The sequence below is a fragment of the Rousettus aegyptiacus genome, unplaced genomic scaffold (genome assembly GCF_014176215.1).
Source record: "Rousettus aegyptiacus isolate mRouAeg1 unplaced genomic scaffold, mRouAeg1.p scaffold_m13_p_3, whole genome shotgun sequence".
Taxonomy (NCBI): Eukaryota; Metazoa; Chordata; class Mammalia; order Chiroptera; family Pteropodidae; genus Rousettus; species Rousettus aegyptiacus.
The window spans coordinates 71,896,461-71,912,867 of NW_023416306.1; the positions used below are offsets into that span (position 1 = coordinate 71,896,461).

General features: G+C 35.6%; 1 protein-coding gene across 9 annotated transcripts in view; it reads left to right on the plus strand.

Moving 5' to 3' along the window:
* FANCC (FA complementation group C) overlaps nucleotides 1-16,407 on the plus strand; it is a 231,604-nt gene that overhangs the window by 75,369 nt on the left and 139,828 nt on the right. For 8 of the 9 annotated variants that reach the window (XR_004950086.1, XM_016159457.2, XM_036218181.1 and 5 more), the window contains 3 exons: nucleotides 1,040-1,282; nucleotides 2,920-3,004; nucleotides 8,576-8,670. Coding sequence is in view for 8 of the 9 variants with exons in the window: in XM_016159457.2 (XP_016014943.2) it covers nucleotides 1,118-1,282; nucleotides 2,920-3,004; nucleotides 8,576-8,670 (345 nt within the window). In the remaining variant the exon portion in view is untranslated. Of the gene's footprint in view, nucleotides 1-1,039; nucleotides 1,283-2,100; nucleotides 2,209-2,919; nucleotides 3,005-8,575; nucleotides 8,671-16,407 lie in introns of those variants that run through there. The other variant, XM_036218182.1, reaches the window with a different exon arrangement.

Sequence of the window (16,407 nt, forward strand, 5' to 3'; positions counted from 1 at the left end):
AGTTTTTTCTTGTTTTCCTGTTTAGTGATGAGAACCTTCTTTTTTGATGTTTTTGGCATTTAAGTAGGAACATTTTATATGTTAATTATTGCTGCTGAGGATTTAAACTCACCACTTGCAGAGAAGCTTTTTGAAATTAGATAGCTGAGTGTCTGTCATCCCTGCCCCAGGAGAGCACCAGTCTTTAAAGGCCTGCACCTCTTAAAACAGCTTTCCCTTCTCTGCCCAGTGCATTGCCCAGGACGAGGATGGCCAGGAACTGGGATGGTGATGGGGTACCGGGAGTCCGTTTCCTTGGCTCTGCCTGAGCACAGGCTAACTGTGTAACTCCACTGTTCCTTTTAACATGTACTTTAGGTACAGTAAGTCAAGTTTGAATTTTTATGTTGTCACTTAGGGCTAGTACACCTCTTTAGTAATTGGAGTTCATCTTATTTTACTAAAATATGAGTTCTTGTGAATGTATTGAGATCAAACATTCTTTAGATCAAGCAGATTGTTCAAATCGATGCATGTGGAATGAATTATTTTACTTTTTTCCTAAGAAATGAAGAAAAACTGGGAAGAAAATTCATTACACAGTAATGAATAGATATTTTTTACACCCAATTGGGGAGCCAGAAATGGATATAAAACATGAGAATATCAGAAACATTTCTTAGATACAGACTATTATTAAATGCCCATGGATATTTTTGATTCTCTATTACATTAAAATACTCAAACTTCATATTCCAAACATTTAAAAATAGCTCGATTTTAAAAAGATATAAAGTATTATCAGCTGTGCTTTCTGTACATAATTAACATGTGCTTGTGAAGGTATAATGACTTTTAGTGTAATGATATTATTCATGATAAAAAGTTCAGATGGTTATGATTGGAGCTACAGTTGGGTAACACATTTTAAAATAACTCAGACGGCTCCACAGAGCACACGCTACTTTAATCTCTTGTAATCCCCCTTTCACTCAACAGTGAATTGTGAAGACACCAAAAGATTCTTTTAAAAATGCTTCATTTTCCCCCATTCTTATAGATTTGACATGTGCTCCCTGTTTCCTTTCGTGCTTGGTGGGCCACTGTGAAAGTACATCACCTTTTCCCTTCAGCTGAAATGACTCAAGATTCAGGAGGCCTTTTTTCCGATTATCAGTTTTGGATGGGGAAGCTTTCTGTGTGGGGCCAGGCCTCTACTTTGGAAACCCAGCAAGATACCTGCCGCCACCTGCCTCTGTTTCAGGAGTTCTTGAGACAGATGTATGAAGCTTTGAAAGTGATGGTAAGTTGTGGACCAAAATTAATGAAGTTGTTTTGTGATATCAGGGACTCTTTACCATATTTTACAAAGTCTGAATTTGATCCAGGGTCAAGGATTTGTGGTACTGACCTAATGTATTAAAGGAGTAGAAAGACAAATTACCCATAGGTAACACAGACAGAAAGAGGTTTCCTTGTCTCTGATTTATTGTGACATCAGTCTTTTCTTGATTGTATTGTCACATGAGAGTTCCTCACCAGTCAAGATATTTATAAACAAACAAGATTTGGACACATGTTGTCAGGTAATAACAGATTCTTTTAAGGGCCTTCTCATTTTTTAAACTTTTAAGTATTTGCTGAAATGCTTACCCTTTCCTCAACCCTGTTTTAAAGTGGGCTTTACTAAGAGATGATAAATATTAAGATCTCTTCTTAAAACTATTTTAAGTTGCCTTTTCTGATGAATATTAAGATTTTGAATGTCTTTACAATTGTTATATGATTTATTGTATTAAAAATTTGATATAATTTCATTTGACATAAAATTTATTTTTATTGCAATATTTTATACATTAACATGTTTTCATATTATAAAAATATTTGTTTTATACTTACTGTCTAACTTAAAGATGAAAAAAACCATGATCATTTAATATAGCCATTCTTGTGTTAATACTTTTATTCCTTTATCAAGGAAGCAAGTAGGAAATTTGAAGAATTATTCATGTTGATGATATGGGTTACCATGTCTTTAGAAACTATAAGGAAAGATGCAGTTCTGTATGAATGACTGATACTAATATTTTTAAAACTTTTTTTTGTAACTTGACTTTAAAGGGGTCCCAGAAAGTCTAAGACCAGCCTTGAGGCAGAGACAAATGTGAGGACTTTATTGCTGCAATGCTGAAATGCTTTTAATTTCAGCTTATGTGTACATTATCTCAGGTTGGTCTTATTTTTGAACTTTCTGAAAGGTAAAGAAGTGGGAAAAGGGCCAGTTATATAACAGCATGTATATTTTTAAATCCTAAGCTGTTTTCTACTTGGTTGATCTTTTTTGTCTCAGGTTTCAAGCTGTTGTAGACTAAAAATGATGTAATTTAGCATATAGTAATCAAAATAGTAATAAACACAGATATTTATCTTTACACTTTGGCTGCCTTTATTTCTTTTTACAAGCTCCAGAGCTCTCGTCCTCCTAAACGTCTTTGAAATAGCCCTACTGGAGCTGAATTAGGAACCTCTCTAATTATGTTAGAATCAAACTCCAGGATGAAAATGAGGTTATAAAGATATTAATCACTCTTAATAGGTTTTTTTTTCCTTTGCTATTATGCAGTCTTTGTTATTTTTAAATATAGTGCCCTTTGCCAGCTGTTAAGTATGAATAAAATGAAGCTAATTCTGTGACAAAATTGATTTTACCTAAATGTGCTATACATCTTAGTTTTGGTGACCTGGTTTAAGAAGAAAGAAGGTGGTTGCTTTTAAACTTTATTTGAATAACTAAGATCTTCTCTAATCCTGGTTTTCCTACTTTTCTTAAATACATACTAAACTAGAAGGATTGAAGCTCCCTTAACCTATAATATCAATTTAATCTTTCTAAGCGGCATAGTGCCCTTTTACTCACCAAAACATAATTTTCTGTTACAGGATTCTAGTACAGTCATTGAAAGATTCCCTACAATTGGTCAACTGTTGGCAAAAACTTGCTGGAATCCTTTTATCTTAGCATATGGTAAGATTCAAAGCATGTCCTCTCAAAACACAAACTTCAAATGATTAAATTATAAATCTGTCTTCTATTTTTCTTGAAGCAACTTAGTAAATGTATTCATTGCCCCATTACAAAGATGACATCCTTTATTGTTGTCAGTAAATGTTTGTGTATGTATAGATAAACATATACACATGCAGATCTGTAGGAAAGTAGAATTCCTTGTATTAGAGGGCAGAAACTCCTTAGTGATTATCATAACCTCATTTTTAATTCATTGTAAAATAATTACAGCAGTCAAATCATCTCTTTTGTTTCACAGTTTCATATTAACTCATATACTGTTTTCCATTGTGTAAAACCATTCTTCAGAGTCTGAATCCTATATGATTCTGCCATTATTTAGGGATGACATTTTGGTTTTACACAAGGTTAAGAGGAATTTGGGGAAACTTTGGGGGAGGTGTTCTTTTACTGACTTCCTGCCTACCTGTCCAGCCTCATTTCCTGTTTAATCCTCCACAACTACACCACATGCATTGTAGCCAGGTCAAATTATTAACTGTGCCTCAAGGCACATGATGTTAAGGCTTGTGACACATAATTCCTTTTGACTAGAACTTTGTTCTCATCTCTCATCCTCTTAAACTTTTGAAATTGCCTTGCCGCAGCTGAGTTAGGAACCCCTCTCAGTGTGTCTGTAACCGCCAGCATTTCCCTTAATTATAACACTTACTACAGTGTTTTATAATTGTTGGTTTGCCTGTCTAAGGCCCTGGAAAACCGAATACCTTTCAAGAGCAGGAACTGTGGTTTTAGGTCTCTTCGTCATCCTAGGGCCTACCATAGAGTGGAACAGGCACTTCTAAAGGTGCACAGGTGAAATTTATTGCCCTGATTTGACTGTATCATTAGCTAATGTAATATTTACTTCTCATATATTCAAAGATTGATTGCATAATATGATATCAGAATAAAAATAAAATGAATATTCCTCTTTTGATGTTTTAAAGTATATAATTTCTCCTAGCCTGTTACAAGTCACTATAAGAAACATGAACTAGGTGGAAAAGGGACATCCACATTTGGTCTTGTGAGCATACATGCCTGAGTGAGCCAAATAATACCCAAACTCACTTACTCTGCCCCCACCCTGATCTATTCCTCTTCCTCTTCTTATGCCTTTTGCTTCTTCTTCCCTTTTGAGTTGATTCTTCCTCCCTTCACCCACTCAGCTTGTTCAAGTTTTAATCTGAAATGGCGAAAACACGGTTTAGCCATCACTGTGTTTGCCACATTTACCAGGGCCACACTTACCTGCCCTATGTTAGTATATTTCAACTATGCCATTGTTTCTCAAACATCTTTAACCAGAAATACATTCTCTGTACAAGGTATATATATGTATATATGTGTATATACACATACACTTACACAGATACTTATACATACACACACACATTAAAGAATGCTTATTTTTATTATGTGCGATCCATATGCACTATACTATTTTAAAAATGGTCTTCATGACCCAAAACTGATTTCACAAACCACTGATGGGTCATGACCAAAAGTTTGAAAAACATTGAGCTAGGCTGATGATACTGATAGAAGGAAAAAGGAAACTTGTTGAATTTCCTTCATAAAAGCACCACCCATTGTTAGATATTTCATGGACTGGATAACCACTTTTTAGAAAAAAATACTATGTCTTTTAAGTGTACGTGGCACATATAAGACACATCCCTAATTTAGAATGTTAAAATGTGGGAAAATTTGTGTTGTAGAATCGAAAAAGTAGAATGAAAGGCATCGCTCACTTTGTGTTAGGTGGATTGCATAGTGGATCTAATTGAGTTCTTTACAATAGTCTTAGAGGATAGGTAATTATGGATTGGAGTAAATAAGTTGCTTTCCCCAGAATAGAAAGCTAATAAGAGCCAGGATCCCAACCCTCTAAAGCCCGCTTTGTTGTTATGATCTAACCCCCATGGATGACACCATTGTGGTTGAAGTATTCCAGTCCTAGCTTTGCCGTGGGGCAGCTTCACCTGAATGTATATATATTCACTGGACATAAATTTACAATTTACTAAGGTGTCCCCCCAACCCCCTGCACCATGTAAGCCAGGGCCTAAGAAAATATGTCTCACAATTTCTGCCTATTTTCTGGTTAGGGAGAGGAAAGACATGAGCAGATCAGCCAGACTCAGAGTGAGATTGGTATCCTGGAAGTCTGAACAAGGAGCTGCGGGGAATGAGAATTTCACAGGGTAGCTCATGCTGGGGCTGACTCTTGGAGGACAGTAGATAAGATGAGGTTTTCTAAGACAAGCCATGGAACTTGCTGGGTTTTAGATTCCTTATTTGTAAAACTGCTAGAGGCTGGACCGGTTTATCCCTATGCCCTTAAACTTGCATCAGTCTGTGATCTTTTCTTAGCACCTTATCTTCATTACAGTGGCCCCCTCTGACAACCAGAAACAAATTCTCCACCTCTTTTTTTTCAATGCATGTGTTACCTTTTGAACTTCCCATTAAATTTCAGTTTCCTATTTGAGGTACACTTTGATTCTGAGCTCATAGAAGAGACTCACAGGCACATGAATAATCAAATCTTGCCTGTATGCTGCTGTTAACACTAGTCGGACCCTTTCTTTCAGAAAATGGTATTTTTTTACAGTTAAATAATATCAAAATTTCTTTTTAAATATGGTAAAAGTAAAAGAAAAAAAAACAATTCTCCCATAATATTAAAAGAGAACAGGATCAGAAATAAGGATAAGGAAGGAGGAAGGATTTGGAAATGAAAAGAAACCACAAAGAGAAAAAATAGATAATAAAGGGAGAGAACACCTTTTATCACTGATGTTCTCTATATAAAATTACTGCCCTTACTTCCTTGGAATCCTTGATTCTAGCTCTTGTCTCATAATTGAACATAACAGCTATAACCTCACTTCCTCCACTTCCTCAATATTTGCTATCTATTGCTGTATAACAATTCGCCCCCAAACTTGGGAGTTTAAAACAGTATTTATTGTCTCAAAAAGAAAAAAAATGCTGCCTTCACCCTATTAAACTATAGAATTAAAGTTTAAAAAATAATTTAGTTTTTATTTGAAATTTCAGTTCAAGATAACAAAAAAATAAAATTTTAGGTGGCAAATATAAGTTGGTATGTTCCTTTTCCTGTCACTCTTTTTTAGAATCCAAATTTTCACTATGATCTGCGATCAGTTCACTACGATCTGAGGCAGTTTCCCATCTCCTTTAAATCATCAAGCAGGATTCTCCAGTCCCAAAGTCAGGGCCTCCAGGGAGGATCTTGACAGATGCCGTACCTGTAGTGAGTGCTGGCGACACTCATAAATAACAAGTGATGGTTTGCATCTGTAAATTCCTAAAGTAAGTAGTTAACAAGACAGTTCAGTATAGTTTAGTTCATTGACTCTGGGTGAAGGAAGTCACCTCCTAAAAGTTTGGTGATCTCTGACTCTTTTTACCTTTTTTAGAAAAAAATATACTTGTTGAACTAAATGTGCAGAATCACTCAACACCTGGGAGAAACTCCCATATTTTAAATTTATGTTTAAGTTCTATAAATTAACATTCTCTCTCTTTCTTTCTCTCTCTCTCTTTCTCTCTCTCTCTGATTCATTCATTCATTCATTCATTCATTCATTCATTTGCCGTTGAGTATCTGGGTTTTGGAAATGTTCCCCATCAAGTTTTGTTTTGTTTTGTTTTGTTTTTAACACAGGAAGCTGCTCGTGTAAGTATGTCATTGGTTGTGTGTCACATTTGCGATGTGAAGACAGAATTTCTTCTCGTATTTAAAGCATAGGACATGCAACAGTCACATTTTTAATCACTGGCATTAGTTTAACCTGAAAAACCTTAAGATCATTAGAGATTATATGATTCTTGAAATAAATTGATTTCAGGCAAGCCAGTGCTGTATTTGAGCTTATAAAAACTAAGAGAAAAAAATGAAGTCCCTCAGATAAAGTTTGTTCAGAGATGTTTGTAATTAGGAGACCATAGGCTGTGGATGTGTATAGGGGAAAATGGGTTTAAAAATCATTGTTAATGCCTTCTGGTGTACAGTTGAAAATGCAGAGGTAGCTTACTGTAGTTTGTATTTTTCTTATTTCTTGTTAATGAAACCCTTAGAAATGCTGTGTTTATGAGATTTTAGAAGACAGAAGAAGGTAAAGGGTGAGGTAAAGCAGAGTTTGCCACCCCAAAGTATGCCTTTTGGGAGATTGATTATTTTAATCTGGTTATTTTTAATTAACAAAAGACTGAGTTGAGCTTTTCTTCAACTACCTAAAAGAATTTAGAGAACCTGCTTCAGGAAGAAACCTATTGTCATAGATAACTATAGTTCAGTATGAACTAAGTGTTAATAGACAAGGGAGGAACCTAGCAAGGCCTGTTTGATTAAAGTCCTCTCTGTGTTCCCTTGTTAAAGATGGTTCAGCAAGCATTTATTTACCAAACATTTGCTTTTCTATATGCATGTGAATTGTCTTCCTGCCATTTGAAGTCCCAAACCGTAATCCCCACCTCCTTCTCCTTAACTCAAGATGGCAGATAAGCCTTAACTACCTGATCTCTTCTTTGTGCCATATTCTTATGGAACCCCCATATGTACACGTATAATAAATTTGGTCATTTTCTCCATTTATTCTGTCTCATATTAATTTGATTATTAGTCCAGCCAGAAGAATTCAGAAAGATAGAAACAGAATTTATTTTACCACACCACAAAGGCATTGGGTGATTCTCCAGAGGGATTGATTCCAACTGCTGGATTTTCTCAGTCTCACCTCCATGGCCTTGTGATAAAGTTTATAGTTGCATGGTTCTATTTCAGGTAATGACATCTTCAGTTTTTAGGTCTTATTTTTGCTTTTTAATCGTTATAAAATTTCCAACTGGAATGGATATGGTTTCTATAATAGGACAAAGAAAATGGTTCACAGAATAGATATTCTCATCAAATATAAGAGTTCAAAGTTCAGCATTTTCATCACATACTTGGTAAAGTTTTAAATTTTAGAGTAAAGAATTCAGAGCATGTTAAGAGGCTTCTATTTTATCCAAACCATTTGGTGTTAAACAGTTCTTATGTTGAATTTGTTTTTAACAGGTGAGGGTGTCTTAGTAAATTAGAAAATTAAAAAATTAAGTCAGAAATATTGACTACTGCCTATAACAGTAATGTGACCTTAAAAAGGTTGAAATTACTAGGGTTTGAAATGTGAAATAAAGCAATGATCTTGAGAAAAGTCCAGTTCTCTTAGTTCTTTCCATCATTCTCTTTTGGCTTTAAAAATTGCTGCTGTAACAGAAAGGAAATTGACCACACAAGGGCTAAGCATAAGTGATCCCAAACCCACAAGAAGAAAAAAACCCCACAAAGTTAAGTTTCACACTTGGTCCTGGATGCTTGTTCTACAAACTTAGTAGTTTTAGATTTTCCTAAAATATAATAAATATATTTCCTGTAAATATAATGTTTTACATTTTTTATATTTCCTTTTTATGTGATAAACCTACTCATTTTAGTTTTTCTTTTTGCAGATGAAAGCCAAAAAATTTTAATATGGTGCTTACGTTGTCTGATTAACAAAGAACCACAGAATTCTGGAGAATTGAAACTTAACTCTTGGACACGGGTAAGAGTAAATCTTGCCCTGCACTGCTTTGAATAAAATTGATTGTTTAAAGGTGCTGCTTTGACAGTCCAGTTCTAGGATGTTATAGAAACTTTTTCAAACATACCTTTTGCTGTTACGTTATCTTGCTGAGTATAAAGTTATTCAAGAGGTTGTATTTTTGTTTGTGAATTCCATAAGACATCGGTCTTTAGGATGAACTTCCCATGCCTACAAGACATAATGTTGAGTGGTTTTGAAAAGTTACTTTCATATAATTAAAAGAATATATTCTATTTCCTTCTAGTAGTTGCTGTCTTTCAAAAAATTGTTTCTCCCTACCAACCTAGTTTAAATAATGTAATACATAATTCCTTTCCAGGTACTTCTCCGCCTCTCTCAGATTCTGTTCTGTAATAAAACTGAAATTCTGGAGTTCCCTGGGAACAGCAGTCTTTATTTTGTGTCCTCACGTTGGTACTTGGGCCAGTTTGCTCAGACTGGCACCAGGTGTTAGTTGGCTACTGCTGCCCACATCGTAAAATCGGTTATCCAGCTATGCTAGTCCACATAGCTGACAGCTTCCTGCATTCCCACTGTCTTTTTGCTTCTTCCTGAAGGGCACAAGTTGGAAAAAGTTGTAATACTGTGCTGTGGCTGTCCTTACCACCCGCAAGTTGGCTGTTCTTTTCTCTTACCCCACACTGAACTGCTGCAGTTACCCCAAGGACTCGCTCATGCCTGTCAGACTCCCTTTCCATATGCATGTGGTTCTGATTAGTTGCTTAGTGTTATGAAATCACCCACCCAGATTAATGCATGTGGTTTGTCTCTCCACCTGACCGGTGATATCATTTCATTCACTGCTTTTTTACAATTCCTTTGTTTTATACAAATTACCAACAGAGATGACAAAGACAATATTGGTAATTTTCAGGTAGGTTGAAAGAATAGAAGGGACAGGAGAAGTGAAAAGGATTGGGTGAGAGGAGGAAAGAATGCAACATTTAATTGGAAGGAAAATTAAAGAGCCGAAGGAAGGAACTGATAAGTGGAATTAAGGTTGAAAAGGTATGAAAACAAGGTTATAGAAATAGAATAACATATTTAGTCTTAATGCTTTAGATTTTTGCTTCTGTTGAATATTTGATATTTTAGTGATTCTTTAAGATATATTTTTATATTGCCTAGCTCAGTAAGTTCTGACATAGGCCATCTAATTAAAATGTTCCCCCCCCCGACTTTATGGAAAATTAATAGACAGTTAATTGCTTGTATTTAAATTGTATAGTTCAATAAGTTTTTTTTCCCAATTATAGTTGCTATACAATAACATGTTTTTCAATTGTACAGTATAGTGGTTAGAGATCTATATAACTCACAAAATGATCACCCCACTAAATCTAGTACCCATCTTCCGCCTACATATTTATAAGGACATTATTAACTATTTTCCTTATGCTGCACTTTATATCTCCCTTTCTATTTTGTAACTATCCATTTATACTTCTTAATCCCTTTGCCCTTTTTCACCGTCCCTCCACAACCCATTTCCCATTTAGTAGCCTGCAAAATAATCTCTGTATCTGTGAGTTTGTTTCCCTTTTTATTGTTTGTTTCATTCTTTAGATTTCACATGTCCATGAAATCATGTGATATTTGTCTTTATCTGACTACTTCATTAATCACAATATCCTCTAGGTCCATCAAGGCAATATCTTTTTCTGTCCCCTTCCTTTTAGTCTATATGTGTCTTTTGATCTGAATTGACTCTCATGTAGGCAGCATATGTAGAGGTCTTGTTTTCTTCTCCATTCAGCCACCCCATCTTTTGCGTGGAGCACTTAATTCTTTTCCATTTGAGATACTTGTTGATATGAATGTATTTATTACAATTCTTTATTCATGCTTTTGAAACATGTCTTTTCTTCTTAAAGAACCCCTCTAACATTTCCTGTAATACTGGCTTAGTGTTGTTAAAACTACCAGCCAAGAATAATGTAACCAGCTAAGCTCTCCTTTAGATATGAAGGAGAAATAATAAAAGGAATCATGCACCAAGAAGACATAACACTAATTAATATCTATGCTCCCAATCAGGGAGCCCCAAAATATGTAAAGCAAATACTAACAGAACCGAAGGGAGAAAACACCAAAACAACATTGTAGTAGTGTAACAGTGTAAAAAAAAATGCATTTCAATAACATCTTCCTTGTTCACATCTCCCCTCTTAATTCCGGCCGTTACAACTTTGGAAAATATGTTATTATGGTTATTGGTATCAATTCCTCAGTGAGTCAGCCCCAAGGACAGGGCAGAGAGTGATATCTCCAGGCGCCAGCTGCCTAGGAGTAAATAGCTCCAAGGCTCCCAAGAAGAAAAATAAAACAATATTGCCGCTGGAGTACAGATAACATAGCTGGCCACCAGAAACCATATTTCTTTGTGCTAGACGCTAACAGCTAACTTTTGCTTTTGTAATCTGCTTGCTTGATCAAGGCCAACCAAGATGTGGTTTTGGGCTTTATAAACTGCCTCCTCCGGAGGCTTGGAGCTGCCTCTCGAGTGGGGAGGGTTAGTCGCCGGCCAGCTAATAAAGGCTCATAATTAATCTCAATTGGCTCCATGGGTCTTAGATTTGAACGCGCCACAACAGTAGGGGACCTAAATACCCCACTTTCAGATATGGACAGATCATCCAAACAGAAAATCAATAAGGATAACATCCTTAAATGACACATTAGACCTCCTGGACATACTTGACATTTACAGAGCCTTCCATCCCAAAACAGCTGCTTATACAGTCTTCTCTAGTGCACATGGAACACTCTCAAAGATTGATCACATACTGGGACACAGAGATAGGCTCAACAAATATGAGAGTTGAAATCATACCAACCATATTCTTTGATCATAATGCTTTGAAACTAAAGATCAACTGTAAAAAGAAAGTGGAAGGAACAACAAATAAATGGAGATTAAACAACATACTACTGAAGAATGACTGGGTCAGAGTAGAAATAAAAAGATAGATCAAGAGATACATAGAAATGAATGACAATGATAGTTCAACAGATCAAAACTTTTGGAACACAGCAAAAGCTGTCATAAGAGGAAAGTCCATAACCTTACAGGCCTACCTCCAAAAACAAGAACGAATCCAAATAAACAACCTAACACTTCATCTTAAAAAACTAAAAAAGGAAGAACAAATGAAGCCTAAAGTCAGCAGAATGAAAGAAATAATCAAAATTAGAACAGAAATAAATGAAATTGAAAACAAACAATAGAAAAAATGAATACAACGCAGAGCTGGTTCTTTGAGAGGGTTAATGAAATTGACAACTCCCTGGCTATACTCAATAAAGAAAAAAAAAAGGACACAAACAAAATCAGGAATGAAAAGGGAAATTACCACAGACACCTCAGAAATACAAAGGATCATACAAGAATACTATGAAAAAGTATATAACACCAAATTCAATAACCTAAAAGAAATAGACCAGTACTTAGAAAAATACAACCTTCCTGGACTGAATCGAGAACTGGAAAATTTAAATAGATTGATCAGCAGTATGGAAATTGGAACAATCATCAAAAACCCACCAAAAAGTAAAGGTCCAGGACCAGATGACTTCACCAGTGAATTCTACCAAACATTCAAAGAAGATTTAATACCTAGTCTCCACAAAATCTTGCAAAACATCGAAGAGGAGACAATATTTTCAAGCTCATTTTATGAGGCCAATATTATTCCGATACCAAAACCTGGTAAAGATAATTCAGATCAACATCTCTTATGAACACAGATGCAGAAATTCTAAGTAAGATACTAGTGAACAAAATACAGAAACATATTAAAAAGATTATATGCTACGATTATATACTCAGGGACACAAGGATGGTTCAACATATGCAAATTGATTAATATGATACACCACATAAATTAAAAAATAAGATTCATGTCATATCAACAGATGTGGAAAAAGCCTTTGACAAGATACAGAATCCATTTATGATCAAAACTTCACAAAATTGGTATAGAAGGGAAGTACCTTAACATAATAAAGGCCGTATATGACAAACTCTCAACCAACATTACACTTAATGGTGAAAAACTAAAAACCTTCCCTCTGTGATTAGAAACAAGGCAAGGCTGTCCACTATCACTACTCATTCAATATAACACTGCAGATCCTAACGAGTGCAATCAGGCAAGAGAAAGATATAAAAGGCATCTAAATAGAAAATAAGAAGTCAGACTGTCACTATTTGCAGATGACATGATTCTCTATATAGAAAACCCTAAAGATTCCACAAGAACACTACTAGAAACAATAAGCAAATACAGTAAAGTCTCTGGATATAAAATCAACGTTCAAAAATCCACAGCGTTCCTATACTCTAATAATGAAGTTTCAGAAAAAGAAGTGGAAAAAATAATTCCTTTTGCAGTTGCAACAGAAAGAATAAAATACTTAGGAATAAATTTAACGAAACATGTGAAGGCCCTGTATAATGAAAACTACAAGACCCAATTAAAAGAAACCAAAGAAGATACAAAGAAATGAAAAGATATTCTGTGTTCTTAGATTTGAAGAATCAACATAGTTAAAATGACCATATTACATAAAGCATTATACAGATTTAATGCAGTCCCTATCAAAATCATTGGCATTTTTTACAGAAATAGAACAATAAATCAGATTTTTTGGAAGCACAAAAAAAAGTAAATTGCCAATGCCATCCTGAGATAAAAGAATGAGGCTGGACCATCACTCTGCCCAATTTCAAGTTATACTACAAAGTGACAGTAATCAAAATGGCATGGTATTGGCATAAAAGAAGACACATGGAGCAGTGGAAGAGAATCGAGAGTCCGGAAGTAAACCCATATTTATAGGGGCAGATAATTTTTGGCAAAATCACCAAAAATATACAGTGGAAAAAGGAAAGCCTCTTCAATAAATGGTCCTGGGAAAACTGGAAGGCCACCTGCAAAAGAATGAAACTAGACTGTTGTCTGTCACCACACACTAAAATTAATCAAAATGGATTAAGGTCCTGAATATAAGACCTGAAACAATAAAATGAATAGAAGAAAACAGGAACTAAACTCAAGGACCTTGGACTTAAAGAAGATTGTATTAATTTGACCTCAAAGGCAAGGGAAATAAGAGCACAAATAAATGAATAGGACTACATCAAACTAAAAAGCTTCTGCTCAGCAAAAGAAATTGTCAACAAGATAAAGAGGCAACCATCTGAATGGGAAAATATATTTACATGCAACGCCTCTGGTAAGGGCCTAATATCCGAAATATACAAAGAAGTCACACAACTCAATAACAACAAAAAAACAATCCAGTCAAAAAATGGGCAGAGGACCTGAACAGCCACTTCTCCCTAGAGGACATACAAATAGCCAACAAATATATGCAAAGATGCTCAACATCGCTAGCTATTAGGGAAATACAAATCAAAACCTCAATGAGATATCATCTCACACCTGTTAGGACAAGTAATAACAAATGCTGGAGAGGATGCAGAGAAAAAGGAACCCTCATACACTGCTGGTGGGACTGAAAATTGGTACAGCCACTATGGAAAACAGTATGGAGGTTCTTCAAAATACTAAGAATTGACCTACCATATGATCCAGCAATCCCTCTACTGGGTATTTACCCCCAAAACTTGAAAACTCATATGTGAAAATATATTTGCATACATATATTTGTTCATAGTAGCATTATTCACAGTGGCCAGAACATGGAAGTAACAGAAGTGTCCTACGGTAGATGACTGGATAAAGAAGCTGTGCTAGCTGTGCTACATATATAGTTCTCTCCTATGGTTTCTGCTTCATTGTCTTACCATTTTGGCTGCTTTTCTGTCTGTTTCTACCTACAAAGTAAAGCTCCTAAGTCTCCTGGTTTTATTAGCATGGCTTTGTGTATTAGGTGTCCAGTGGCATAGTCTAGAGAGAAGTTCAGCTGCAGGCTATGTTTAGCCCCAGTCTGTGCCCTCTGGGGCCACCTGTTAAGATTTAGCAAAGCAATCCATAGATGCTTTGTTAATATTTGCTTTAAGAGTCCTTGTCAGAAACCAAAGCCAGCTGCCACCAGTGTGGGTCTTGGAGCTCAGGAAGGAACACCAGACTCACAAAGGATACAACTGGATGTCTCTTGGGTGGGGCCGTGCATTGGGGGTGGTAGAGTTTCAGTGAATCCTCTGGGCAGATTGTCCTCTTACCCAGTTTGATGGTCTCAGCTATGGTGGCTCTGTTTCCGCATGCTTGGAGGGGGAAGAACTCAACAGAGGAACCATGGATACCACCAGCTCTTATGCCCAGGAGAAAGCATTGCCTCTTGCCCTTGCTCCAACAATTTAGTGTCCCCCCGTAAGTCCCTGGTGCCCCCTAGACAGCCAACAGAGTACTGGTGCTCAGAGCAAACAAGTCTGTCATCATTGAAGTCCAGTTGCGGGCACAGCCTCGTTAAGAGGTGTCTGCAGCCGCCTTCTGATGTAGCTTTTGTCCCCCTCAGCCACTCAAGACCTGACAGCCTTTTGTCTTTGCCACCTCCTCCTTTCTATCATTGCAGGTTGATTAATTATTTCTCTCCCTAGTTGTAGTGCTTCTGTTCATCCAGATCCCGGGCGACTTTGCTTACTGTTTGCTCTGTGTTTCAGTCCCACCTTTGATGTAGTGCCAAGAGGGATGAACAAAACTTCTTATCATTTACACCATTTTTAGGTGTCTCTCCTAATTAAAGCATTTTTAGGTGATTGGCATTAACTTTCTTCATTTCACTCATGACTCTATTAGTCTGTTTTAAAGTTTCTGGCCTTGCATTTTATTCTATGGGTTTCCCTTTCTTAATATAGTGTATATTTATCAATGTGTACTTATTAAGTATAACTCAGGGAGGTAAAATAAAAACACTTAATTCATGTCTTTAGGGAATTCATAGACTGGTAACCAGATCATCCAAGGGCAGTGTGATTGGGTTATTAGTTTATCTTTATCTATATACGGGACTTGAGGATATAGGAGATGGGGAAAATAGTTTCCCTTCTCATTGTAGTAGGCAAGCCTGTAATAGTAAATGATTTAAGAGATGTCCAGAGTAATATTAAGGATAGTAATCTAAAGCTAATTACATATACCTATCACAGATCAATACCTACATAATCATATATTGTTGACCATAAATGCAGCAAGATGGAAGATACTTGTTTATGAATTAATTGTACATGTGTTTATTTTCTTTTATCTTAGAAGTGATATATTACTCATTAAGGATATGTAACTTGCCATCCAATATCCTTCTTAAAATTATATAACAAGCCATATTTTAATATTTATTTTATTCAATGAGCATTTATTTAGTGCCTGGTATGTGCTATGCTGCTCTAATTGTGGTAGTAAAATCTTGGGTTATTCTGTTTTTCTTAGAGCATCACAAATGTGACTGAAACAGCCTGAATGGAACACTAAGAATTTCTATAAATTCTAAAATTCAGTAAAAATTCAGGTTAACTATTAAATTTGAGAATGTTAGGCCTAGTTCTGCAGGTCATACTTTTTTATTTTATTTTATTTTATACTATTTTATTTTATTTTATTATTTTATCTTATTTTATTTTATTTTATTTTATTATTTTATTTTATTTTATTTTATATTTTTTGGGGTGAGGCAACCCTTGGTTGACCTCACAGATTGCAAGGACTTTGCCAGCTTACAATCCCTTATTTT